This window comes from Eucyclogobius newberryi, unplaced genomic scaffold, assembly GCF_026437365.1.
Source record: "Eucyclogobius newberryi isolate DKJ021-1_F unplaced genomic scaffold, fEucNew1.0.hap1 SCAF_11, whole genome shotgun sequence".
Classification (NCBI taxonomy): domain Eukaryota; kingdom Metazoa; phylum Chordata; class Actinopteri; order Gobiiformes; family Gobiidae; genus Eucyclogobius; species Eucyclogobius newberryi.
This window is the reverse complement of record NW_027315735.1, coordinates 32,197,623-32,224,997: the sequence shown is the minus strand read 5'-3', so window position 1 is coordinate 32,224,997 and position 27,375 is coordinate 32,197,623. Positions and strand designations below refer to the sequence as shown.

Here is a 27,375-nt window from a genome sequence, read left to right as displayed (position 1 = left end):
TCTTCCTTCCATCTTTTCCTGATACATTGTCATATTTTATGTCTTCAGCTTCATCTGCATCCCTCTAAGTAAAATGTTTTGTTTAATTTTGGCTTTTATTCTCTTAATATAAATGTGCAGTGACACAAACGGATGGCAGCTCACCTACGACCAGTGTGGAAAGACATGGCCCAATGCTTCCAGTATCAAAATACACTACAGAACTTTCTCTTTAGGAGAAAGACCATACGAGTTTGACCAGTGAGGGAACAGTTTTTCAAGAGCTGCATATCTCAAAATGCACATCAGGACCCACACTGGAGAAAACCCTTACAGCTGTGATTGTTTGTGGTCAGAGGTTTGGACAAAAGGATTCTCTCAAAGAACATAAGAGGATCCACTGGAGAGAGGCTTTTTGAATGTGACCAGTGTGGAACATTTAGGACTAAAGGGCAGCTCTCAAAACACCAGCGAGGTCGTACCGATGTGACCAGTGTGAGAAGGTTTTTAAAACATCAAAGGAGCTCTCCATTTACTGATTCTGAATGCACACACAGGAGAAAAAACATTCAGCTGTGACCAGTGTGGGAACGAGTTTGAGCAGTCTTCCACTTGCAGATGTTACTAACGATTCCACTCTGGAGAAAAGCCATACATGTGAACACTGCTGTAAAATCTTAGATGTTCATCAGACCTCACAGAGCACCGTGGGATCCACACCGGAGAGAAGCCATTTGTCTGTGAAGAGTGTGGCTTTTGCGTCGGGGTCGACTCAAAAAGCTGCAGATCAGGCCTCAGAAAGTCCAGATTGAGAAGGAAAGACCAGTGTTTTTCAGTTGATAATTTCTTTATTTTTTGCCAGTATCCAGTGAGATTTCCCTTTTGTTCCCCTGATCCAACAACATCAGGGTCGTTAATTAGCGTAAATATGTTTTATATCAACTGCATGTTGTTTTTAAACCAGTAAGATTGTGTACTACTGCTTATAATGTTCTACAAAAAACTACATCACGCAAATTCAGTCACTTCATTTTTCTGGAACAATTTAAACTTATTTTGTAATATACTTAAAAAGTATGAAAGATACTTTGTTTTACATTACACAATTTCAAACAGTTCAAAAAGTAATGAGACAAAGTCTTTATTTTATTATGTAATTATTTATTTTAATTGAATTTATAGCAGCTTAAGTTCATAATAACACAATGTTCTTTAAATATTTGACTTTATTAAACTACTTTTTAATCAAAACAAAAAAGCTATGTTTAACATAATTTAAAAATCTAAATTATTTTCACAGCATTGGACTGCAAAGAAAAATATAGAAGTATAAATGATGGCAATACATACATTTGGGAGTATTTACAAGCTCATGAGTCCTGATTTAGAGCTGGTCAGTGAGGTTAGACACAGTTTTGTAGTAGGTCTGTGTAAGGAGATTTTTAAAGAAATGTAGTTCTTTTTAGTATTTGTTATTTAAATACATGCAGTTAAGCAAAGAGTCCCAGAAAACTGAACAAATCAGAACCTTCACTAGCAATAATAATGCACGATTAAAACATTTTAGACCCATTTATTACCTCATATAAGTTGCTCAATATTCATTTCAAGTTGTATATTCCGTGCCATTGGAAGTCTAAATTCATTTGATATTTAAGAGAACATCCGCTGTAATAAATACCTTAAACTAAAATGTATTGCTCTTTTGAACCCTTCATTCAGCCTGGTCTGGGCACTTCATTATTACTACATACCTTTTTTGCGTGTACATGCTTAGGTCGAGTTAAGTCCTGCATAATTCCCATACAAGTCTGGGAAAAGAGTGTGTCATTTTGGTGATGGGCCTAAGTGGAGTGAGGGCAGCTCTGGGCCAGGCTCTGTCCACATCTCCAGCAGCAGAAGTGCTCTTTGTGCCAGGCTCGGCCGCCGCTCTCTGTGTGGTACGACTCGCTGAAGATCAACTGCAACGAAACAGAGAACGACACACATGAACACACCGCCACGCCGAGGGCCAGAGAAGAAGAACAACTTTCTTTGCTCTTCACGGTCCACCCATTATTCATGTGCTGAAGCTGCTTTTTTTGAGCTTTTTTAACATGAAGCCGCCACATCTCAGACACGTGGGAATCCAGTTGAAAGCGATGTTTCAATGTAGGTGCCTGGACATTCCAATAACACGAGAAGTCGGAGTGCAGTCGTATTTCTGCTGCGTGTAACGGTCACTACGGTTACATGCATGCGCTAAACAACCACAGTCAGACCAGATTTTGTGCTACTACTATTACTAGACGCCTCTTAGCCCCCCGTTTGCACCTAATCAGTTCTTTTGACCTGCTGCAGACTGGAACAAGAGACAGGTTTTGGGGCAAAGATGAACCGAGTTTGATTGTTCAGTGCGTGCAGAGTTCGTTTTAAGCATTGCATTTACCGTATTACCGCAGAGTTGCATAAATTATAATGAAATTTTAACTAAAAAGTACTCATTTTGCTTCTTAGTTGTACCACTTTGCTCTGCGAGGATTTGGGAAAAGAAGTGGCCTACAATGTCTATGCACCGGGACAGGCAAACATGGACTGAAATAGATTTTGGACTAGTCTTTGGTTATTTATCAAGGTATCTTTTGAGGTATCTGTCCTGAAGGAATTTGTTTTTCTACCGGTATCCTGATACTCTTAGAGCCTGAACATCTGGTCAACATTAGGAGAGGTCAAAGGGGGGCTCTGCCTTTTGTGTTAGGTTGGTACTAACTATAAAGACTGATGTAAAACTAGGATTGAGGTGACTCCAAATTCGACAGAGGAACTCCCAGGCAAATGTCGGCTTGTCTGTTGTATTGATGCTGTTTCTGTCAATAAACACCTTTTAAAACACAACTTCTTCCGCTGCACAACCACCTCGACCAACACCGTGAGAAACCACACTTTACAATGCATTTACAACATATGTGCCATGACAGGTGTGTAATGATCAAAAGAATCTGTTCAGTAACTTAACCGTTTTTTCGATAGTGAAATAAATGAGCTCTGTCAATACCAGCAGTCGCCCCTCCTCACGGTATGGTCCCGACCTCAATCACGCTTCACATCCCAACCCTAGCTTAAAATCAGTTGCGTTCTCCCCATTTAATTTAATTACACGGTAGTATAATTTCAAACAAAGTAAATCTACAGATGACCTTGCCATTCAAGTTTATATTTTACAACAAAACAGCATATTAAAAGTAATATTTTTCTGCTCCATCAATATTTAATTAATAATAGGTTAAGGAATGATGTCTACTCTGGTATTAGCACCTCTATCCATGAAAAATAAAAAGCACAAAAACGATGTGGTCTTCAAGGCCTCATCTACTTCATCCATTTTTCTGTACATGAGCGTAAAGAATTATTAGAATTATTTGTGCCCCTGCAATGCCACACAAACCTCGTCACAGCCCTGGCAACGGGGCCTCTGACTCTCACAGAAGTGGCGCCCACAGAACAGCCTCTGATTGGTCCAGAAGTAAACCAGATCGACCAGTAGCAGGCCGCACACGGAGCAGACGAAGCAGGAGGGGTGCCACAGTGCGTCGTAACCCTCCCTCTGGGCGAAGACCACCGGGGAGTCCTTGTTGACCGCGCCCAGGCAGCCCGAGCAGAGCTGAGGGAGGGAAAAAGAGAAAGAGTTTTTGTAGTAAGTGTTTTCGCGGTCTAAACTGTCAAACTCAATGTCGATATTAAGGAATAGACTTGATTCTCGAGTGATAGTTTGGTCCTGTTAAAGTGTTGTTGTTGTTTTTTTTTAAAGATAAAAGATTCCACCAACATCCAGAGTAACTTAAGTCCTGGTTTAGTTCTTACATATTCTTCTGTCCCGTTGGTGGATGTGGATGTAATGTGCTCGGGTTCTTTTGCGGGGCTTTCATTGGTTGTTTCGTGCTCTTTCGCTGCTCTCTGATTGGCTGCCTCCCTCAGAGCCCCGCCTTCTCCAGGTAACGCCACTTCTCCCACTCCCAACACTTCCTGTTTGTAGTGCTTCACAAACAGCAGCATGGAACAGATCTGTGGGGGAAAAAACAATGCAATTATCAGGCAAATGTAGGAAGGAAAACAAAACATAATTTAAAAAATGGTCTGAAGAACAAAAATGATGAATTATTTGTATTGTGGCTTATATAAACATGCTCTTGTGCAGTTTTGGCATCTCATGTTTACAACTTGTCTACAAAGGAACACATTATTTTAAATCAATCAGGAGTTTTTACTTCCGGAATTGAGTTAGAGCTCCATCTACTGGCAGCAGAGGGAATTACAAAAGGGAGATGAACAAACCTAGCTTGCCCCTGAGCAGCTGTAAGCACACAATTGTGATGAACGAGATCTGAAGACAGAAATGTCCAGAAGGAGCAGATTGTCATTTACATGTTTATATGTTTGAAATGTGATTACGTAACATTATAGAGCTCTACATGTGTCACTCAGAGTCTTATCTTTTCAAATAATCACAAAGTTCAGGGATGTGGGCAGGGATAGGGGGTAGGTGAAACAGGAATTGTCTGAGCTTGAGCCTCAGTTGCAGGACAAAACAGGAATAACTCAAACGTGCAGGAATCAATCAAAATACAACTTTGAATAAACTAATGAGGAGAAAACATTGTTGTAACAACATTAAAAGGTCATAACATGTCTCCTTTAAGTAAATATAATATTACATATTAAACTGACCTGGTCTTCGGAGGAGAGGCCGCAGCACTTCATTGGGTCCTGGTCGTAAACAGGAAGCTGTGTCTGTAACTGCCTGCTTCTCTCTAGTGCCCCCTGTGTGCCACATATGGGACGACACTGCTGAGGGAGGAGCTCCATAAACTGCATCGCCTAAAAAAGCAATCTGTGTCATGAATTTGACCAGTTGCAATAAAGGACAGGTCAAGTGTGAGTGTGTGTGCTGGGGCTCAGTGTCAGAGCAGTACTAGCAGCAGTAGTACAGCAACAGATGGAAAAGCAGTACATCAGCAGCAGGAGCAGCATAGGTGCAATATAACAAAATACAAAAGTAAATGTATATTTAAACATCTGGAGGTTACCAAAGTCATTTTATACTGGATACTTTTTACTTTTACTTAACTGCATTAAAAGCAGGAATCTGTACTTTCTACTCCATTACATTCTTAACTGGCCTGAAAAGTAGAAAGTACTTTCCAAATATCTGGATCTTTTTGCTCTTGTATCTGTCCTTTTACTTAAGCAACAGTTCGTCTTCTTGAGTAACAGTTCTAGTTGTATCAGTAGTAGTAGTAGTGGTGGTATGAGCTGTATGATTTGTGGGGCTCTAGAGAAAACCGTTGTTGTGCCCTTAGGCAAGACACTTCACACACATTGCCTAGTATGAATCTGTTGTGAGCGTGAATGAGTGGTAAAGATCGGAGGAGGCGATGGTAACTGCAGTAGAAGCTGATTGCACCACTACAGCTCCAGCTCCATCTTTGTGATCGACAAAATCAAATAAATGTTATTTATTACTCAACGGAAGCAAAGCCAGTCTTGAATGGACGATTCCACAAACGGGTCATGTGCTGATGGTAAATACACGTTTTCTTCCTCTCTTTACAACGCCTGGGCCTGATTCGTCCTCGACAGCGGCGTTACGAGTGGCAGTAGCAGGATCTTCTCACCAGTTTGTGTGTGGTGCTGGGGGCCCATTGATAGGCCGTGGTGCTGAAGCTGGGGTCTTTGCGGGACACGTGGGGGTTGGTGACGATCAGACGGTTGCGTTTGTAGAGCCTCAAGCCGCCGCCCCCTTTCACCTTCTGCGTCATGTGAGCGCAGGGCGTGTCCGAAAGCAGGCGGCCCATTCGCTGGTCCTCCTCCTCCTCAGCGGTCACGTGATCAACGGCGCTGCAGCCACAGGAAGTGCACGCCTTTCTGGGGAGGAGCATGACTCAATCAAATGGAAAGAGGATTTAAAAGAACAGCATGGGGCCTGTGCTTTTATTGTTTGAAACCACAATTATTTCTTTCAACAAGTACTTCTATAATGTCAAAATAAACTTGTAGGGAAAGAGTAGACTTAATATACTTTATTAGTCATATTTGTGACACTTTTGTTTAAAAGCCTTGGGTGAATTCAGGTAAAGTTGGACTAAACTTGCATTTATTGTATGGTTTTCACGTGTTTTAGGTCTTCTTGTCGATTGGGGTTAGGGTTGATTTGAACATGTTTACCTCGTATCACAGCAGGTTTAGAGATCTTTAGAAAATGTGAAATAAAATTCATAAATGCCGTTCTTTTAAACACATCAAGGGATGTTTATCCAGGTAAAACGTTTTATTCAAAGCTGACTTTTTGATTTATTTTAAAAAAAAGTTTCCATTTTAGCATTTTCTCAATTCTTCTCTTGGAACAGTAAATCTAAAAAATATACATATACTTTGTGTCATATAGAGTAAAAAGTGTACGTGTGTGTGTGTGTGTGTGTGTGTGTGTGCGCGTGTATGTGTATGTGTGTGTGTGTGTGTGTGTGTGTGTTTTTAGTCCAGTTGTATGTTTTTACCTGTTAAGTTTAGATTTTCGTACCTCACTGGATCCTCTCACAAGATATTAAAAAATGGAAAACAACTTATTTTCAATCTCTTTAGACATTCCTTTGCGCCGCGTAAGATCCTGTTTTCGGAGACTAAACCCATTTGCACAAATACAGTCAAATAGTTCTCTGAGGTGGATTCTTGTGGAGTTTGTGGGATGAGAGTTACCTCCAGGAATGTGGCAGGAACCCGGAGCAGTTCCCCTCGCAGGGCAGACAGGCCCCGGCCGCCAGCGTCTGCCAAACCACCAACACAGATGAATGAGTGAGGGGCAATTCATTCACAGTTTGTCACGTCGGCAAGAGCGGAGGAAAGAAAGGGTACCGCAACTTTGTATTCAAGTAAAAGTACAGATACATAGCTAAAATAGACTTTTTAACAACATTCTAGTAGCATTTTGGATCAATATTTGAGACAAATCCTGAAAAAGGACATTGTTTAAGATGAGAGGAGGCTGGCAGTGTTCTCCAGCTGCTCTTCAAGGACAAAAACCAGCATCAAAATGTCAGAAAAGAAAAGAAGCAACGTCCGAGGCACGTCTGGGGCATTTTCTGTGATTTACTGAGATGGAATCGTGTCGTGAGTTCGAATCCCGACTCCGACAATGTACTGCACGTCCTCCCTTCTCTCTCATCTCCCTCACCTTTCCTGTCTAATAAAAAAAGGAATTGTTTGAACTGTAAACTGACTTGTGTTATTTGAAACAGCAATTGACGTTCATTCTCTGCGCTCTATCCAATCGGAGCAGGCGATCCGTGCGTGGAGAGTGGAGAGAAGCAGGTGCAGCAGTGAGACAACCCCGCTTTGGAACGACTTGTGTTGTATGAATGTGTGACTAATTACAATTAAAATGCTAAAATTATACTCAATTACAAGTACAAATCTGCTCAAAAATGTATAAATACCCAAAAGATTCTACGTAAATACTGTAATGTGAGTCTTTCCACTGGGGCTGTACGAGGTAATTGATTAGTCGAAACTAATCTATTATTGAAAAACCTGTCGACGACTTGACTGTGCCTCATAGAGACCAATCTCCATTCTGAATGTGGCATATATGTCGTTCATATGTCCAAAAGAATGGAATAAATACTCCCAAATTTAATTCACAATGATTAGACAGGATTTAAGAACAAACACAAGATAAAATAAGATCATCTTTACACATAATGAACCATACACTATAACAACAAAACAAAGCTGTAATAATAAGTCTGGACCCTGGAAAAGCTTTTGATTCTGTTAGCTGGACTTATTTATTTAAAGTACTGAACACATTTAATATTGATGATTTCATAATACAAAATATTGAGGTTCTTTGCGATGGCCCTACATTAAGACTAAAACATATGGTCACTTGACAGACCTCTTTAGAAAGAGGGGTGAGCCAGGGCTGTGCTTGGTCCCCCCCTGTTGTTTACTATGTACTACTTGGAATCATTGGCCAAATACGACTGGACTGACATAATAACTTCAGACAAATGTTTAAAAAAAAATTACATTCAAACTGGACTAATTGGGACTATTATTATAATTTGAATGTGCCATGATTTTGTTTCTTTTGATGCTTAGTTTATGTCTGTTTGTGTATTTATTTAGATTTGTTGTTCTGTTGTGTTTCTTTTTCTTTTTTTAATTGAAAAAAAGAAAAGATATGTAAAAAAAGAAAAAAGCTGTCAGCTAATCGAATAATCCTTAACGGGTCTCAAACTGACCACATTTGCATAAAAATTATGCAGAACGTTTGTGTGTTCACTTCAACTTCAGCTTTCTCTGGGTCTGGCCTGGGTCTTGCTTGGGTCTTGCCTTGGTCTGGCCTGGGTCTTGCTTGGGTCTTGCCTTGGTCTGGCCTGGGTCTTGCCTGGGTCTTGCCTGGGTCTTGCTTGGGTCTTGCCTTGGTCTGGCCTGGGTCTTGTCTGGGTCTTGCCTGGGTCTTGCTTGGGTCTTGCCTTGGTCTGGCCTGGGTCTTGCTTGGGTCTTGCCTTGGTCTGGCCTGGGTCTGGCCTGGGTCTGGCCTGGGTCTTGCTTGGGTCTGGCCTGGGTCTGGCCTGGGTCCGGCCTGGGTCCTGTCTGGGTCCTGTCTGAGTCTTGGCTGGGTCTTGTCTGGGTCTTGTCTGGGTCTTGCCTGGGTCTTGCCTGGGTCTTGCCTTGGTCTGGCCTGGGTCTGGCTTGGGTCTGGCCTGGGTCTGGCCTGGGTCTGGCCTGGGTCTTGCCTGGGTCTTGCCTGGGTCTTGCCTGGGTCTTGCTTGGGTCTGGCCTTGGTCTGGCCTGGGTCTGGCCTGGGTCCGGCCTGGGTCTTGCCTGGGTCCTGTCTGGGTCCTGTCTGGGTCTTGCTTGGGTCTGGCCTTGGTCTGGCCTGGGTCTGGCCTGGGTCTGGCCTGGGTCTGGCCTGGGTCCGGCCTGGGTCCGGCCTGGGTCCGGCCTGGGTCTTGCCTGGGTCCTGTCTGGGTCCTGTCTGGGTCTTGGCTGGGTCTTGTCTGGGTCTTGTCTGGGTCTTGCCTGGGTCTTGCCTGGGTCTTGCCTGGGTCTTGTCTGGGTCTTGTCTGGGTCTTGTCTGGGTCTTGCTTGGGTCTTGCCTGGGTCCTGCCTGGGTCCTGCCTGGGTCCGGCATGGGTCCTGCCTGGGCCTCTCGTTGGACCGTACCCAGGAGTGACGTTACGCGGTGATGTCATGGCGTGCAGAGATGAGCTCATTGTTTGTTTCTCTCATTTCTCATGAGACTGAAGCTCTCCTCGTGTCTGCAGCAGCCTGAAGCCCTTTACACGCCCTGTTCGACTCACCATTACATCATCACTATATCCACTCATAGTTCTGTAAATGATCATTGGAACTTTTTTACTTTGCATGCATGGAGAACCTTTTCTTATTTAGCTTTGCAGTAGTCTATGAAATTGAGCTGTAAAAGTGTCAAATAAGTAACGTCCATGACACATTATAGATGCATTTATACAACTTTACAAATACAGAGCATCTGTTAGGAAGAGTAGGGTTTCGCAGTAATTACTCCTCATCTTAGATTAACCAGACATTGTACATCAAACGTCTACAGCCTTCACTCGCCAACAGAACACACCACTGTGAAATGTTTGCACTATATCATTGGCTTCACTTCATTGTTGTTACCCCACATAACCTTAAACAGTATCTTGCACCTTACAGCTCTTCATATAAGTTACACCACACTAACCATCCCTTCTTTACAGATCCTGGAGTTAGAAAGGAACTAGGGAAATCTGCTTTTCAGTTTAAGGCCCCTCACAACTGGAATAGCCTCCCTGACTTTATGTTATCTGCAAAATGTTTAAGTTCCTATTCTGTTATGTTTTATTCTTATTATTGTAACTGTGTAACCGATTACAGATTACAGCATGACAGCTTGCGAGTGTGGTGTGAATTTGTGTGCGTTTAAGTTATGTTTAATCTTTTACACAGGTTTAGAAGATACAAGAGGTTGCGGAGTTGCTCTGCTTGTCGACGTTTGCTGGGTAAAGTGGGACACGACACGGGCAAGCGACTGAACTGGCAACCTCACAGCTGGTGGGCAAGCGCTCATTACACGACAACGCTAACTTGTGCATGAAGTCTCAAGTGACCTTTGGCCGGTGTTCGAGGCTCATCGCCCGCCGCTGAAGTCGCGGGCCAAGTACGTCGTTATCATAAGAGCGTGGAGGATTCGGCGACGACGACAGGAAAACAGGACCAGCTGAGCAGAGTCGGTTTGTCTCCGTGGGCTTGACACCAGCTCAAATGTACGCCGCTGACAGCCCACTCACAGAAGATTTATACCGAGGTTGTGCAGATGACATTACAACGTTCGGACTTTTAGCACCACTAAACTACTTTACTTGTACTTGTATCTGTCAAATGCACTTCAAACACCTGTTCACAAGAGTAAGGAGGGTGACGTGTCTTGCCCAGGGACACAACAGGATGAAGAGGGGGAAATGTAACGCAAACCACCAACTCCTACACAGTCTCCATAGTTCATACAAGGTTTGACGGTGCAGTGTGTAACTTTTCTGCTTGCACATGTTTGCATTGCTTAAAAATACCACGGAGAAAGGCAATTTTAATGCCATACGGTGAAACATTCTAGCATGGAGACAAGCAGGAACGGTACGCTAGCAAATGCAGTTTTAGTCCATCTTAAATGACATCGCCGCGAGCTTGTGTCCGTCCCTGCTGTCTCTATGTTTATTGTTGTTGACGCGGTCTTCTTTTGTTCCGACGGTGTCAGAGGTCTGTAGTTAGACGCCCTGATCCCCGCGGAGCCCTTTCACCTGTCGCCTCCGAACATAAATAACAACGAGGATTAGGCCCGTGTCTGTCACCAAAACAACTCCGTGGACTCGTCAAAGCTGCGCCGTCCAAACAGGGCCAAACAAGGGCAGGGTTCAGCGACCTGTGATTTGTAGGAGTTGTAATAGTTGTAGCAGTAGCAGTAGAGTATTAGTAAAAGTGCTGGTGGCAGGAACACTTCCAAGTCCAGGAAATGGGAGAGAATCTCAGAGTATATGTCTTAAACCCCCAAAAAACACCATACAGTTAGATATTTGACAGCAGCTATGGCCAGCAAATAATTGTTGTCGTGTCCTTGAGCAAGACACTTCACTTCAAATTCATTATTATGTCAAGCCTTGCAAAAAAATAAAAAGTAACTTAAAAATATAGAAACCAGTCCAAAATATTTTACACAAAGCCAATCACGGGCTAAAAATAGCTAGTGTGATTAATTTTAAAGGTGCACAATGTAGTTTTCCTGCTGGAGGGTCGGCCACTTGCTCGTTTCCAATGTGATGATTCAGCTCTTGCATTAATTCAATTACAGAGGTTTCTATTGCTCAAAATCACCTTGAAAATGCACTTTCTCACCGCTAGTGGGCTTGCCTCTCTACAGATCTGACCGGTAAAGTGACATAGTGCACCTTTAACATGTTTGGCCCTTGGTGTGAAGTGAGTTTGGACCCCAGGCGCTGACAAAGACAGATCATAAACAGGACTGGGCAGGGCTTATCTCTCTGTGTTTCCTCTGATTAAACACTCTAAATATAGATGCAGCACAATGCAGTCTGGACACAATACATCTGGGACCACAAGAGGCACAGACCAGGACTAAACCAGGTCCAAACCAGGACTGAACAGGACTAAAATAGGTCTAAACCACTTCAGGAACCATAGTGTGGTCTAACTATTACACAAGCAGCATTATACCAGTAACAAACCAGTACTTCACCAGTAACAAACCAAGACTGAATCAGGACTAAACTTGAGCTACATCTAGACTTAATCACAACTAATTTGGGTCTGAATTAGAACCATATTGATTCAAAGTGTGAGAAGTAAACCAGAAGTAAACCAGGACTAAAACAGGACTTTTGGACTAAGATGGGTCCAAACCAGAGCTGGAGTCTAGACAAAGACTGAACCAGAAATCTATCATCTATTAAAAAAAAAGGCCATGGCTGCAGAGCCGCGGCGCGGTGGCTGGACTGTGACAAAACCAGGACTGAAGCAGGACTGGACCAGGACTAAACTGGGTCCAAACCAGGGTGAAATAAAAAAAAAACACTGTTTTACCTTTTGCTTTGATGCGCTCATGTTCAAAAGCTCTTCCTTGTTTAAAGTTAACGCCTAAAGAGAGAAAAGAATTTTACAAATACATACAAAATAAAATAATGCAATACAATACTAAAAAAGAGTCTAATTGAAAGAGTAATTCAAGAGTAATAAACAATGTATAAACAGGGAGTAGATTAAACTTAAATTAAATCAGGGATGATATTTGGAAGGAATAGGTGTCTTTACTGGGACCAAACTAAGCTTATAATCAATGTAATATTGCGCAGAATACCACTGTACGTTCTGTATTATTTAGACATCTCAAAAGGGAAAATCAAGACGAAACCTCAAGTCGGACTAACCACGTCTAACGCTGTGCAAAACTGAACTAAACTATCTCTTACGGGTCAAAAGCAGGACAGAAATCAGATTTTCTTAAGAAGGAATAAACCTTTAGGACAAACCAGGACCAAATCAGGATGTAACAAGGTTTTAACCAGGTCTGAAGGACTAAACCAGGTCAAACTGGAACTAAACCTGGACTAACGGATAAATTAGCACTGGATCAACAGTAAACAGGTCTAAACCAGGTCTGTACCAGGTCTGTACCAGGTCTGTACCAGGTCTGTACCAAGCCTTAACCATGTCTTCTTCCTGACATTCCTGTACACAATGCAGCAGTACTTTTTTGCAAACTTGGACTCGAGTTAGTGACAAAGTTATGACCCAAACTTACTTTTCCAGAGCGTTTCCTCTTCTCTGCTGCGGTGCTGAGCTCACTCGGTCTTCCTCTGTGGTTTTTGGCCCGGGGCAGTCCAGACCAGCACCTGGATTCCTGTGCCCGTTGCCTCTTGCACCTCAGCCCAGACAAAGGCTCACAGCTGGAGAGAGTCCCAGCCACCAGCCAATCACAGGCAGCCTCCAAGTCCCGCCCCATGCTCTGTCGGCCAATCCCAGCGGTGTGTCCTCCCCCTCCCTCTCCTCTTTCTTCACAGTCTGGGGAGAAGAGCTTAAAGAAAATAGGAGGGCTGGGTTCTGGCTAAATGTTTGATAAAAAGAGTTATTATTGTTCTCATTTTAAGTCAATTTATATTTAATAAATAATTCATAATGTTTGTTTTTATGTGTGTTGTGATTTTTTAAATGTTTTACTATATGAAGCATTTTGAATTACTTTGTGTAAGACTTGTGTTCTATATATGCACTTGTCTAGACTTATTACGACTTTATAAATACTTTACAAAAATACATAAATTGGAGTCCAGAATTAAGCCTATAGATATCTGACCTCTTTCACTTGCTTAATGTCTGATGTACATCCTCAGCTGGACATGTTTGTTTGGTAAGACACTATCTTCTTGATCCAGATGGAGAATATGTGATGTCTCTTGAGGACATCCAGATGGATTTTATTTACAGATGGAATATATTTTTCTCTTTGAGAGAGCACAGTTGAGGGGTAAAATCTTCAGAAGGGTCATAAAGTGAGTGAAGGTGTGTAACTTTGTGTTGAAATCTAAAAACCTCAGTGTTCCTTTGATAAAGTCCAGCTCCACTCTGATCATGTCCAGATTCTTCACTGACAGAGGCACAACTTCACCTGTGGGACAGAAGGCTCAGTAGTTCTTTCTTGCTTCATAATCTACGTCACAAGCTTCTCTTTCTACACGCTGCTTCCTCTGAACATGCTCATGCTCTACACCAACAGACCAGTCCCCAGAGACCTCCACATCTTAGTGGTGAGTCCCTGAGCTGAATCCTTCTGATCCCAACAAGACCAGGGGACACGCTTCAAACCTCTCTGGATTTTCTGGAAGCTTTTGTCTCTCTCCAGATGCCAAACTGGTCAGATCTTCTGACAGAGTGAGGTCTGGATGAGCTAAGTTTGGATCCAGAACAACAGGGTAGAACTGGACCAGGTCTTTCATGTTCCTCCAGATGTTGAAGGCCAGGTTCCCCAGATGTTTGGCCTGGTCTGTCAGAGCTCCTGGTCCCATCTGTGGTACCTCCAGCAGGGGGCAGCGCTGCACTCTCTGCACTGCAGCCCTGCACTGCAGCAGAAAGGAGACATCAGCAGCTTCCGTCAGCTTCTCTGTGGCTGTGATGGTCTCTGCCAGCGCCTCCATCTCTCCGCTCACAGCCCAGAGCTTGTCCTCCAGGCTCCTCCTCTTCTGCTACTCTTCCTCCCTCAGAGCTCTGAGCCGAGCCTGCTCTTCCTCTTCGAGAAACTGATGAAGCTTCTTAAACTGATCCTGGATCTGCTTCTCTGTAAGCCGGGCCTGAGCTTCAACATCTTTAGCGGCTGCAGTTTGTTGGAGCTGTTCCTTGACGCCTGGAGCCACCTTCTCGATGGGCTTGATGGTGTGTCCAGAGTGTCCACACACAGCAGCTGCTGCACACAGAAGAGTTTGAGTTCCTCTCTGTGGAAACCACACTCACTGGCCAGGACCCACTGCTGCGGGAAGGCCTCACACACACTCCTCGAGGGCCAGGTTTACGGCCAGGTCTTTAGAGTGCCTCTCTTACACAGGGGACAATGCTTTGTCTCAGAGCTTTTCCACCAATGCTCCACACAGACTCTGCAGAAGCTGTGGCAGCAGCTCAGGAGCACAGGGTCTCTCTAGATGTCATGACAGACTGGACAGCACAGCTCTTCCTCTGTCCGCGTTGCCATTTTGTACAAACTGAAAACACAGAGACAAAACCCTAAGTTTCACAAAGGCAAGAATTATACCAGTAATCAAGAATGAGCATCAATGTTATTACTTACTGTGTATATAGTCGAGATGTTAAACCGAATGATGGTATTCTGGGGCCTTAATAGAGCTGATTGTATTCCATACACAGAGGTCCTGATCGCTTGAAAAAGCCCCCGAACAGTGATAACGTTTGTGTATTACAATGAATGTGCACGAGGTTAAGACCTCCTACATAAAGGCATTAGGCAAACACCCTGGGAACTGGATGAGGGACATTTTCTGAGAAAAAAAACAAGAGCCAGAATTGATCAAGACCAACCGAACTTCCCCTGAGAGGTCGCTGTGTACCACTGATTAAAAAGAAAGTGAGCCACCATCAAGAGGACTTTGCCGGGGAAAAAACAGATCCTCCTTCACAGATTATTAGCAATTTCATTGGCAACAGGTCAAGATTTACAAAAAGATTCATTAAAACTGTAGTTCCATGTGTAATGTCTGTGGTTCTTCATATTGAATCTTACTGCAAAACTACAAGTAAAAAGCCTACACTAAAGTATCCTTGAACCGTGAATGACCCAAAAAGTGTTGGAACAGATGTTGAAGAGAAAAATGGTTTGGTGACGAATTTCACATGTCAACTAAAGCCAAACACTGAAGAAATGAGAAAAGTTATGTGGCAGAATTGTTTTTTGCCACAAATTTAAGTCCAGTAGGTGGCGCTTATGAGTATAAAACACTCGCTCGTCGTCTTCTTCTTCTGTGCATGCCCTGTCCGCCAAGGTTGCTATTTAAACCGTTTGTTTTCCAGCAGCAACTGTAACATGAAATAAAAATAATAAAATAGGCCTAATAAACGTGTTCCTGATTACGGGGGAAGCAAATGTAGCCTCTGTAAAGAATGAATCAATTCAAACAAAGTGCTTTACAGACAAAAAACAATCCCACATGAATTTTCAGCACCAGTTCATGAAAGTCCTTGGATGTGGGAGGAGTCTGGAGAAAGCTCAAAACACAGGAGGGTATTTTCAGTGCAGTTTTATTGTATACTCTCATTGTCAGTCAGAACTGCAGCAGAGAAACATTTGTCATTTGATTCAGTTTAAGGCAGAGACCAAGTCAATATAAACTTCAGTGTTAAAATGCATAAAAAACAGCACAAATCTAACCCATAAACCGTTGACACAAATGGACAAAAGCCGTGGTGCTTAAACTCACCGATCACAACATTAAAAACACAGGGTTAAAAATGAGCAGGAAAAAGGCCAGTTTTCTGTCTTCAAACTGTTGAAACTCTTGCCCTGGTTTAAGGTTAATCTCTCTGTAATGTTTTTTTATTATTTACTTTTGTACCTAATCTGTGTTGCAACAATGGACTTTCCCCATCGTGGGACAAATAAAGGTTATCTTATCTTATAATTAGCTCAGTATGACAGAGATACTTCTGAGCAATGCCCGGAATTGACAACAAAATCCTGATACTGTCGGCACAAATGTGTTAAGTTGTGGCATTATTCAAAATAAAAATGAAATCAGAAAATAAAGTTCAGCATTTATGTTTTGCGTTTGCCGATTTCTAAAACAGGAAATCACTCGGATTAAAATTCAAACATTTCCAGAACACAAATATTTAAGGTCCCATATCATGCTATATTGATATAATTTCTATATTTATATAATTTCCTGTTTTATAGTCTACTCTGAGGGTATATTTGATAAGTGTTGTACAAAACCCGGAAATGCACACAGCTTGGTTTGAGATTGGCCCCCCACACTTTCGAAGAGCGATCCATCTCCCCCCCGCCCACCCCGTGACGTAGTCTCAGCGTGGAGATGAGCAAGTCACAGCGGCTCATGCCAGCAGCAGCAGCAGCTATGGAACAAAAGTAGTAACATTTGAAGCCAACTGTGCCTAAATAGTTCCTCTTGAGCGGGTGGGAGGGGGGCGTGTTACAGGTCGAGTGCTTCCTGGAGGAGGGGCTGAAACAGCGTGCTGCGAGTTACGCACGGGTAGTCCCTGTTCGTTTGCTCATCCGAGGAGAGGGATAGAGACTGTTCTCTAGCTAAAAACTGCAGGAATCAATAAAAAAAAAAACACTTTGGGCAGATGTGAGGCACCAATAGCACTGGAAGAAGGTTAAAAGCTCTGAAAAGCCAATTTAGCATGATATGGGACCTTAAAAGTTAAAGATCTACTATGCAACTTTTCTGGCCTGCCACCTCCACTGAGATGTTATTGCATTGCATAGAAAGTTCCACACTAGGGCATTAAACGAGTTTATCTCCATGAAAACAAGCAGACGCCACAAGGCAAAGTTACCGGTCAGGTCTGTGGAGAGGCAACGCTGCTCGCAGTGAGACTGAGGTTTCTTAGCAATAAAACATCTGTGATTGAATAAACCTTTAATGCCATAGTGTGGAATCCAGGTAACGTCTCCATGGAAACAAGCAGGTAGCAGACCACCCAGCATAAAGGTTATAGTGCATTTTAGACACAAATGACACTGTCCATTTCTGTAAACAGTTTGCCATGTCCACACTCAGGACAGTCCAGTTGAACACATGAGGTCACGTCATATTTGACACTTTGGAACAGTTTAGATTGTTCTCCAAAACCTAATAATGTGCACACCGTCTCACTCAAACGTGTGCGTATGAAACAACATAATCAAAACAGGTGGAAATAAACATGATGGAAAAGGAAAACACAAAGAGATTCAGAATAATTCGAGTATTAACCCATCTGTGAGTTAGTGAAGCGGATTAAACCCTGTTCTTCCATTATGGTTCATCATCAGGTACAGGACCTTTTTACTTATTTAGTTGGAAGACAAACGGAGCTGGAAACATGTACAAAACAATCTTGCCATGAAGTGAAATTGATACGAGCGTGGACATAGCATTAACCCTTTGCCCTCTCCTTCATTACGCAGTCCAGAGTCCAGACTTCCTTCCGTCCCACGACAATAAGACACAAAATGGCGGCAGAGGGAGGTCGTTTCCCCTCGGTTTCCCCTCGGCGTCTCCGCGCTCAGTCTGCCGTGGCTCTGGTGTTCCGGTTCAGGCCGGAGTTCAAACGGTCCATTGCTACATGATGATGCGCGGCTCTGGCACGGACTCGCTGATGGACTTGTGAGGAAGGACGTTGGCGCCGTTCAGATAAAGCTCGTCGTTCACGATCACGTCTTCTCCCAGAACCGTGGCGTTCTCCATTCGCACCTGGCGAGGAGACGGAACCCAAAGTGTGCGGGAAAAAGATAAAAGACAAAAACTTTATTCGACGGGTGCGGTTGGAAAATATTAACGACAAAACGATGCCGATGGTCAAGTATTGTATTGCAACGCATCAGGAATGTTTTTAAATATTATAAATAAAGTTAGGGAGCGCCTCAGGGTTGTGAAGGTGGATTAAAACAGGAACAGTCAGCTGCTCTTTGGAGATTATAGTTTGCCCTGAAGAAGGTTTCTAATTAAATGTGCCGTGTTTAAATGAAGTTGTATTTTGTCTGCTTTTTTTACATTCCTGGCACACTATAATCTCCATTTTTTGAACAAAGTGCTGCAGTTTTGTTGTTTCTTTTGGATTGTGAGAGGTACTGTGTGAGAGGTACTGTGTGAGAGGTACTGTGTGAGAGGAGAGGTACTGGTACTGTGTGAGAGGAGAGGTACTGTGTGAGAGGTACTGTGTGAGAGGTACTGTGTGAGAGGTACTGTGTGAGAGGAGAGGTACTGGTACTGTGTGAGAGGAGAGGTACTGGTACTGTGTGAGAGGAGAGGTACTGTGTGAGAGGTACTGTGTGAGAGGTACTGTGTGAGAGGTACTGTGTGAGAGGTACTGTGTGAGAGGAGAGGTACTGGTACTGTGTGAGAGGAGAGGTACTGGTACTGTGTGAGAGGAGAGGTACTGTGTGAGAGGTACTGTGTGAGAGGTACTGTGTGAGAGGTACTGTGTGAGAGGTACTGTGTGAGAGGTACTGTACTCTGTGTGAGGTACTGTACCGCGTAAGAGGTACTGTGTGAGAGGAGAGGTACTGGTACTGTGTGAGAGGAGAGGTACTGTGTGAGAGGTACTGTGTGAGAGGTACTGTGTGAGAGGTACTGTGTGAGAGGTACTGTGTGAGAGGTACTGTGTGAGAGGTACTGTGTGAGAGGTACTGTGTGAGAGGAGAGGTACTGTGTGAGAGGTACTGTGTGAGAGGAGAGGTACTGGTACTGTGTGAGAGGAGAGGTACTGGTACTGTGTGAGAGGAGAGGTACTGTGTGAGAGGTACTGTGTGAGAGGTACTGTACTCTGTGTGAGGTACTGTACCGCGTAAGAGGTACTGTACCGCGTAAGAGGTACTGTACCGCGTAAGAGGTACTGTACCGCGTAAGAGGTACTGTACCGCGTAAGAGGTACTGTACCGTGTAAGAGGTACTGTACTCTGTGTGAGGTACTGTACCGCGTAAGAGGTACTGTACCGCGTAAGAGGTACTGTACCGTGTAAGAGGAACTGTGGAAGAGGTACTGTACCGTGTAAGAGGTACTGTACCGCGTAAGAGGTACTGTACCGCGTAAGAGGTACTGTACCGTGTAAGAGGAACTGTACCGTGTAAGAGGAACTGTACCGTGTAAGAGGAACTGTACCGTGTAAGAGGAACTGTACCGTGTAAGAGGAACTGTACCGTGTAAGAGGAACTGTACCGTGTAAGAGGAACTGTGGAAGAGGTACTGTACCGCGTAAGAGGTACTGTACCGTGTAAGAGGAACTGTGGAAGAGGTACTGTACCGTGTAAGAGGTACTGTACCGCGTAAGAGGTACTGTACCGCGTAAGAGGAACTGTACCGTGTAAGAGGAACTGTGGAAGAGGTACTGTACCGCGTAAGAGGTACTGTACCGCGTAAGAGGAACTGTGGAAGAGGTACTGTACCGTGTAAGAGGTACTGTACCGCGTAAGAGGAACTGTACCGTGTAAGAGGAACTGTGGAAGAGGTACTGTACCGCGTAAGAGGTACTGTCCCATTCGGGAGTACTGACCCACTGTCCGACGGAGCAGCTCCAGCCCACGATGCAGCTCTCTAACCAGGAGTGCGAGCGGACTCTGGCCCCCTTCAGCACCGTGCAGCGTTTGATCCGCACGCCGTCCTCCACCACCACGCCCGCCCCGATGGACACGTTTGGACCGATGCTGCAGTTCTGCCCGATCACCGCCGACGGGTCCTGGGACAGACGCAGAGGCCAGGGTAAAGCCAGTGACCGGGACAAGGACTGGGACAAGGACCAGGACCTCTATTTTAATCCAATTATGAGCGTTACACACATGAAATATAAAACTTATAATGCGTAAACCAACAAACAAGAACTGTTACTTTTACTGTTTTTACATTTCTGTCAACATTAACCAAATCAGGACTAAACTCGTGGGTTTTAGGGCTGTAAGCGTTTGGCCGTTTAGTCAATTTATCGGTTGATGGCGTCTTAGTCAACCAAACATTTCATTATTCAGCTATTTAAAAAAAAAAATCTTAAAAATGGGATTATGAGGAAAGAAATAAAAAAAAAATACTAAATATATATAACTCTTTTTTTTTTTCTGACTTTTTGTGCATTTTTTTTGCTTCTTTTATGTGATTGAGTGAAATTATGGATTTTATGATCTTTAGAGTGCATTGTGGGTGAGAAATATGTTCAGGTTATGGACATTCTTAACAGTTAATGGGTTTGTTGACACACGTTCTGATAATCAATAAAAAGCCCGTATTGGTCAGTTTTAACCAGGTCGACGGTCACTCACCACCAGCACGTTGCCGTGGAAACCGGGCCCCGTGCGCAGGCGCTCGGGCGAGTGTTGCCGTAGCGACTGCAGGTACATGCACATCCCTGTCAGGAAGTCTTTGGGCTGACCGATGTCCATCCAGAACCCTGAGACCAGAGACACGTCCAGGTCATTCCACAGAGAAACACAATATTTGGCATTACTTTATCTTCTCTGCCTCAGTTGTGTATACTGTATATATTTATATATAAAACATCTAAAATATATTAAATCTGGAGCAGTCTTCCTGAAGATGCGAGACAAGTTCTACTCTAAATCTAAGCTCAAAACTGTTTTTTTTTTATCTGCACTTTTCTCTTTTACAGGCACATTTTACAACGCTTATGTTTGTTTTGTTGTGATTTGAACGCATCTTTTTCTACTATGTAAAGCACTTTTCACCTTTTTACAGACAAAATACTGGAGGGTTAGCCATGAGGGATGTTCAACTGTGACATCTAAACGGAAAAACACTTGGACACGGTGTTGATTCTAAAAAACAAAGTGTCCCTCAAATATCGTGACAATTTGACTTTTATCACAAATACCGTATTTTCCGTACTATAAAGGCGCACTGTCAATGAATGGTCTATTTTTGATCATTTTTCGTGCAGTAAACGTGTAGCACACGAAATCGCTTCGAGGTCAGTAAGCACAACCAGAATGAATCCAAATAGAAGACTTACTGGATTATAAAGGTGTGCTGTAATTTTTTTGGGAAAATTGAAGGCCTTTAAGTTCCCCTTATAGTGCGTAAAATACGGTAGTCAGTAGAGCAACGGCCTGTGGTACTAAAGTGAGATGAGCGCTGAATTATCTCCCATTCACGATCAATAGAACGTCTTTTTTCTTACCTCTGCTCCATCATAATTACAGGTATTGCGATAAAGTCAGCGCGGGAGGAAGTCACTCGGGACAGACACATTGCTATGGTCATGGAAGTTTAGGTTTATGCCGCTTGGTTTAATTCAGTTAGATGCACGTTTAGTCGGTCTTATCTGGTCCCGTCTGGTTTAGTTCAGTTAGATGCACATTCAGTCGGTCTTTCTGGTCCCGTCTGGTTTAGTTCAGTTAGATGCACATTCAGTCGGTCTTTCTGGTCCCGTCTGGTTTAGTTCAGTTAGATGCACATTCAGTCGGTCTTTCCGGTCCCGTCTGGTTTAGTCCCGTCGCGGTACTGACCCTGCAGCTCCATGGCGAACAGGTGACCTTGCTCCGCCATCACCGGGAAAATCTCCTTCTCTATCGAAGTCGGCCTGAGCTGCACGGAGGGAACAAGCAGCCAGAGTTCAGCTGGAGGAAAACACAGTCTAATCCTAGAACCTAAACCTGTAAGTTCATCGACCAGGTGCGAAACAGGAAGAGCAGGACTACTTTTACTTTTAGCTACTTTCTTTCACTTTATACAAATAAAAACTAACAAAATGATTGCTATTTTTTATGTTTAATATCATATTAATCAAATGTGTATCCAATGGTTATGGACACCACATGTCAATTTGTATCACTATTTACCAACCATAAGTAATTAGACAGAAAGAATAAATAAATACTTAAACCAGAAAGTCTAAAACTGGACTAAACTGTTACTTAAAGGTACACTGTGCAACTTTTCGTGGAGGGCGTGCCACCTGCTTGTGTCTATGGAGATGTTCTGTTCCTAAAAATGCATTATTTGCCTTGAGTGGCATCACCTTTCCTCAGAGCTGACCCGTAACACGGCCTAGTGTTGTCTCCTTGGAGTTTAATGCCAGGCAAAGCAATAACATTACTATGGAGATGAGCAGGTGGCACCCTCCATCAGAAAAGTTACATCATGCATCTTTAAACAAGTCTTAACCAAAATGAATCCAGGACTGAGCCAGAACTAAAGCATTAAAACTAAAACTACAGAAAACATAATATCAGGAATAAAACTGCACAAAACTGAGACTAAAACCAGGTCCAAACTAGAACTAGACTAGTGATTCCACCAAGTCCAAACTAAATTAAACCAGGCCTAGAGCAGGCCTAGAGCAGGCCTAGAGCAGGCCTAGAGCAGGACTAGAGCAGGACTAGAGCAGGACTAGAGCAGGACTAGAGCAGGACTAGAGTAGGACTAGAGTAGGACTAGAGTAGGACTAGAGCAGGACTAGAGCAGGACTAGAGCAGGACTAGAGCAGGACTAGAGCAGGACTAGAGCAGGACTAGAGCAGGACTAGAGCAGGACTAGAGCAGGACTAGAGCAGGACTAGAGCAGGACTAGAGCAGGACTCCGGACCTGGATGCGGCTGAGCGTGCTGGGATTGAAGATGTACATTCCCGCGTTGATCTTGTTGGACACAAAGACCTGAGGCTTCTCCACAAATCTGTGAATGCTGCCGCTGTCGCCGTCGTAGACCACCACGCCGTATTTGGACGGCTCCTCCACACGAGTCACCTGCAGCAGACAGAAGTTTAACACGTCTGCGCCACTCATAAAGAACGTTTGATAACCGTGTCCGTGCAATGTGTTCAAAGATAACAAGTGTTTAGACTTAAAACAACAAAACGGCAAACTCGATTTCAATGGCTCAATTTTGATTCCGATGACACAATGATAATAAGAAAACGCTCTTTTCTATGAAATATGTCAAAATACTGTATATCCAAACTGATCTTAACGAGAAACTATTATAATTCATATGAACTGTAATGTGAGTGTTTGGCGGTGGTTTTCAGTTATTAGTAGTAGTATTATTAGTATTAGTATTAGTAGTAGTAGTAGTAGTAGTACATATAGAAGCTTTTCAAAAAATGCTGTACAAAATGTGCATTCTTCAGCTCTCCGTCCTCACCACGATGGTGCCCTCTCGCCCGTGGTTCTTGTGAAACTGCAGCAGATCGGCGAAGGGGAAGTCGCAGATCACGTCGGAGTTCAGCACGAAAAATGGCTCGCTGTCGACGTTCAGCAAGTCCCGGGCCAGCGCCAACGGACCCGCTGCGGTCAGAACGCACAAACAATCACTGAGAGAAATCTCAATGGTCTAAAGGAGGACTAAAGCAGGACTAAAGCAGGACTAAAGCAGGACTAAAGCAGGTCTAAAGCAGGACTAAAGCAGGTCTAAAGCAGGACTAAAGCAGGACTAAAGCAGGACTAAAGCAGGACTAAAGCAGGACTAAAGCAGGACTAAAGCAGATCTAAAGCAGGACTAAAGCAGGACTAAAGCAGGACTAAAGCAGGACTAAAGTAGGTCCAAAGCAGGACTAAATCAGATCTAAAGCAGATCTAAAGCAGATCTAAAGCAGGACTAAAGCAGGACTAAAGCAGGACTAAAGCAGGACTAAAGCAGGACTAAAGCAGGACTAAAGCAGGACTAAAGCAGAACTAAAGTAGGTCCAAAGCAGGACTAAAGCAGGACTACAGTAGGTCTAAAGCAGGTCTAAAGCAGATCTAAAGCAGATCTAAAGCAGGACTAAAGCAGGACTAAAGCAGGACTACAGTAGGTCTAAAGCAGGTCTAAAGCAGGACTAAAGCAGGACTAAAGCAGGACTAAAGCAGATCTAAAGCAGATCTAAAGCAGGACTAAAGCAGGACTAAAGCAGGACTAAAGCAGGACTAAAGCAGGTCCAAAGCAGGACTAAAGCAGGTCTAAAGCAGATCTAAAGCAGATCTAAAGCAGGACTAAAGCAGGACTAAAGCAGGACTAAAGCAGGACTAAAGCAGGACTAAAGCAGAACTAAAGTAGGTCCAAAGCAGGTCTAAAGCAGGTCTAAAGCAGGTCTAAAGCAGGTCTAAAGCAGGTCTAAAGCAGATCTAAAGCAGATCTAAAGCAGGACTAAAGCAGGACTAAAGCAGGACTAAAGCAGGACTAAAGCAGGACTACAGTAGGTCTAAAGCTGGTCTAAAGCAGGTCTAAAGCAGGTCTAAAGCAGGTCTAAAGCAGGTCTAAAGCAGGTCTAAAGCAGGACTAAATCAGGACAAAAGCAGGTCTAAAACAGGTCTAAAACTGACCTGTTCCTAGAGGCTCCTTCTCGTGAGACAGGGAGATTTTGATTCCGAGCTGAAAAATAAATAAATAAAAAAAGTCAGCATATTGCTTCAAATAGCTGTGATGAACCACATTTATTTGAACTCTTCGTCGTCCTCACCCTCTCCTCCTGGATCCTCATTTCCCGCTCCAGCAGCTCCGACATGTAGCTCACCGCCAGAATCACATGGTTCACTCCGGCCTGAACAGACAGCGAGACAAACTGTAAATGTGCTGAATATCAAATCATTCACATCAGCTCGTCGGTAAAGCACAGAACATAACTGTAAAAGCAGAAAATTAATTTCCTTAAAGACATAATACCAACTTAAAATGATCTTGGGCGGCTTAAACTGAACATAAAATACAAAATAATATTAAAAAAAATTAACATTGGTATTTTGAGGCATAACAAACATATTTTTCAGTTGTGTTGTTATTGTGAATTCATTTAAAGTAATTTGTTTACAGTACTTTTCTGCAAGCGCGTGTGAAATTATTGCATCGTGTCCGTTTATTTTTCCCTTTATGTATTTTGAGTTGCTCAGTTTTTGCCATACATTTCTCTTGGACGGCGTGACAAATAAACACGCATCTTACCATGTTAATAATATATTGATATCGAAGTCATATTAAAACACAAATGTTATGAAATATTGAGCATCGTCGTCTAAAATAAAACTATTACCGTATATATAGAGGTCTGATTAGAACTGATCACGGCACTTTAAGCACTTTTATGTTTAACTGTGAGGAAACATATTCAGCTGTGGTTATTTATTGTCATTTGTCAATATCGCCATAAGTACAACTTCGACTTATTTGTGTCTTGGCTCTAAATAAGCGCGTTTTGGTGTCATTTCCCCGGGTTCTGACCTTGACCAGGGCCTCGACTTGGTGCAGGAGGATGGGTTTGTTACAGAACTCCACCAGAGGTTTAGGGAAGCTCAGCGTGAGGGGCCGCAACCGGGTGCCGTACCCGCCCACCAGGATCAGAGCCTTCATCTTTGACCTGCATCACAACAACAACCACAACAACAACAATGCGCACAGTTAATACAGATTCACATACAAAGACGGGGTTTGGCATGAGCTGCAACCGGCGCAAAAGCGAATTAAACTCATTTACTGTAAAGACGAGACCCTCTGCAGCAAAAATCCCACTGTACTGCATAAAAGTGAGAAGAGAACTTCCACCAGTGTGAAGAACAAGTACACAAGGTAAATACTGCGCTCCAAAAACATAGTTCCAGTCATGATCTATGGCACAAGTCGATAGTCATTACTGTAGTAGTAGTAGTAGTAGTAGTAGCAGTAGCAGTAGCAGTAGCAGTAACAGTAGCAGTAGCAGTAAATAATGACTGACAAACTCGCATGTATTTCAGAGCACATTTGTACGGATTTAAAATGTAGTTAGCGTTTTTTTTAATGCAGAATTCCACTGGATATTTTGTTCTTTGTTCAGTAAATGACGGCACTTCAAAAATTGCAGCTCATTGCGTCGGCTCAAATTGCTCAAATTTCAATTTGATCGCGTTAACCTGGCAGCCCCGCGGTAAAACCACCTCCTAGTGTTGCTCCTGGATGTGGCAGTGGAAGTAGAATTGTAGTGGTAGATGTAGTGGAAATACAGAAGACACATCTTGGGTTGCCACATTGCTGTATTTTGGCCCCAGGGCTGTTGTTCCCCAACTCGTTGCTTTTCCAGTACACATTTAATCACAATTGTGTTTTATGTGACGTTCTAGCTTGAATATTTAAATTAAACTGCAAATGTCACTTGTGATGGCTGATTTTAAACACGCTGAAACACGTTACGAAAGACATTGGTCTTTGGTAACATGTTTCAGAGGACAGTCTTATCTTGTTTCTCGTCTGGTCTCTTTTTTAAACCAGAGGAACCCGTTTCCATCGGCTACAGTGCGTCACGTCCTCAGATTTCCCCCCCACCCAAACGCTGAAAAGAAAAGATGTTGCATTGAGCTAGAAAAGCCACAAAATCACATGTTAATTTGATTATATTGTTACATTTGGAGTGATGTAAACAAATATAAGTAACGGTACAAGAAAATGTACAAGAACAAGCCAAGCCAAACCAAAAAAACTAAACTAAACACTGAATTCACAGTATATTAATCGTCTAAACTTTCTTCCATGATTTCAATCAGCTGATTTAAAGTCACGTGGTAATCGAAAAGGGAGCGATTCAGTTTTATCACGGGTAAAGCTGCTCGTGGGTTTCCCGGTATTTAAACAGATAAACATGAGAAATAACACATATTCTACTGTCTCAGTTCGAGCAGCATTGTTATTTCAGTTATGATTATGAACGGATTTCTCCTTCGTGTTTGTTACAGACTGTGTTTAGAACAGGTGCAGATTCCCCAGCAGAAATACAATACAGTGAAGCCATCATTACGTTTCAACACAAAAGCACTGGCTCCCACTTTGTGACGTGAATATTACAGTGGAAGTAGAATGTACAATGGAAATCACAGCTTCTAGTCCAAAATTAGCTTTGAACGAGCATCTTATTTAGGCGTTTTACAGTGTGCTACGTTTGTTTTGATCTAATTTCCGATTTATATGCAAAGAGCAACTACTTAACACTAAATACAAGTTTATAAAAACAAACCTTATCGTAGAAAAAACCTTCCAACGCGTCTTAAAAGGCTGTGGTAAATTTGTGAATCACTGAATGACACGTCGGAGCGTTCAAATCCGGATTCTCTGTTGTTTGGCTTCCGGGTCAGCTGCGGCTTAATGACGTATCACATCCGGTAAACTCAAAACAA

The 27,375-nt window shown here is 43.1% G+C and overlaps 3 protein-coding genes and 1 pseudogene across 5 annotated transcripts in view; all 4 read right to left on the bottom strand.

Moving 5' to 3' along the window:
* LOC140354724 (NACHT, LRR and PYD domains-containing protein 3-like) overlaps nucleotides 1-27,375 on the bottom strand; it is a 334,575-nt gene that overhangs the window by 165,737 nt on the left and 141,463 nt on the right. The window lies entirely within an intron of this gene.
* lmcd1 (LIM and cysteine-rich domains 1) lies at nucleotides 1,302-12,972 on the bottom strand. The gene is made up of 8 exons (XM_072439986.1): nucleotides 12,836-12,972; nucleotides 12,118-12,171; nucleotides 6,709-6,776; nucleotides 5,631-5,880; nucleotides 4,684-4,833; nucleotides 3,820-4,020; nucleotides 3,404-3,619; nucleotides 1,302-1,940 (listed from the first exon to the last, which is right to left on the bottom strand). Exons 2-8 carry the CDS (start codon nucleotides 12,136-12,138, stop codon nucleotides 1,824-1,826), a joined length of 1,023 nt encoding a protein of 340 aa, XP_072296087.1. The 5' UTR covers nucleotides 12,139-12,171; nucleotides 12,836-12,972; the 3' UTR covers nucleotides 1,302-1,823.
* On the bottom strand, nucleotides 12,165-14,773 carry LOC140346423 (E3 ubiquitin-protein ligase TRIM35-like; annotated as a pseudogene).
* gmppb (GDP-mannose pyrophosphorylase B) lies at nucleotides 17,863-27,237 on the bottom strand. The gene is made up of 10 exons (XM_072439983.1): nucleotides 27,216-27,237; nucleotides 25,457-25,592; nucleotides 24,702-24,782; nucleotides 24,565-24,613; nucleotides 23,408-23,550; nucleotides 22,852-23,010; nucleotides 21,774-21,852; nucleotides 20,571-20,698; nucleotides 19,814-19,996; nucleotides 17,863-18,014 (listed from the first exon to the last, which is right to left on the bottom strand). The coding sequence occupies exons 2-10, from the start codon at nucleotides 25,583-25,585 to the stop codon at nucleotides 17,883-17,885; spliced, it is 1,083 nt and encodes a 360-aa protein (XP_072296084.1). The 5' UTR covers nucleotides 25,586-25,592; nucleotides 27,216-27,237; the 3' UTR covers nucleotides 17,863-17,882.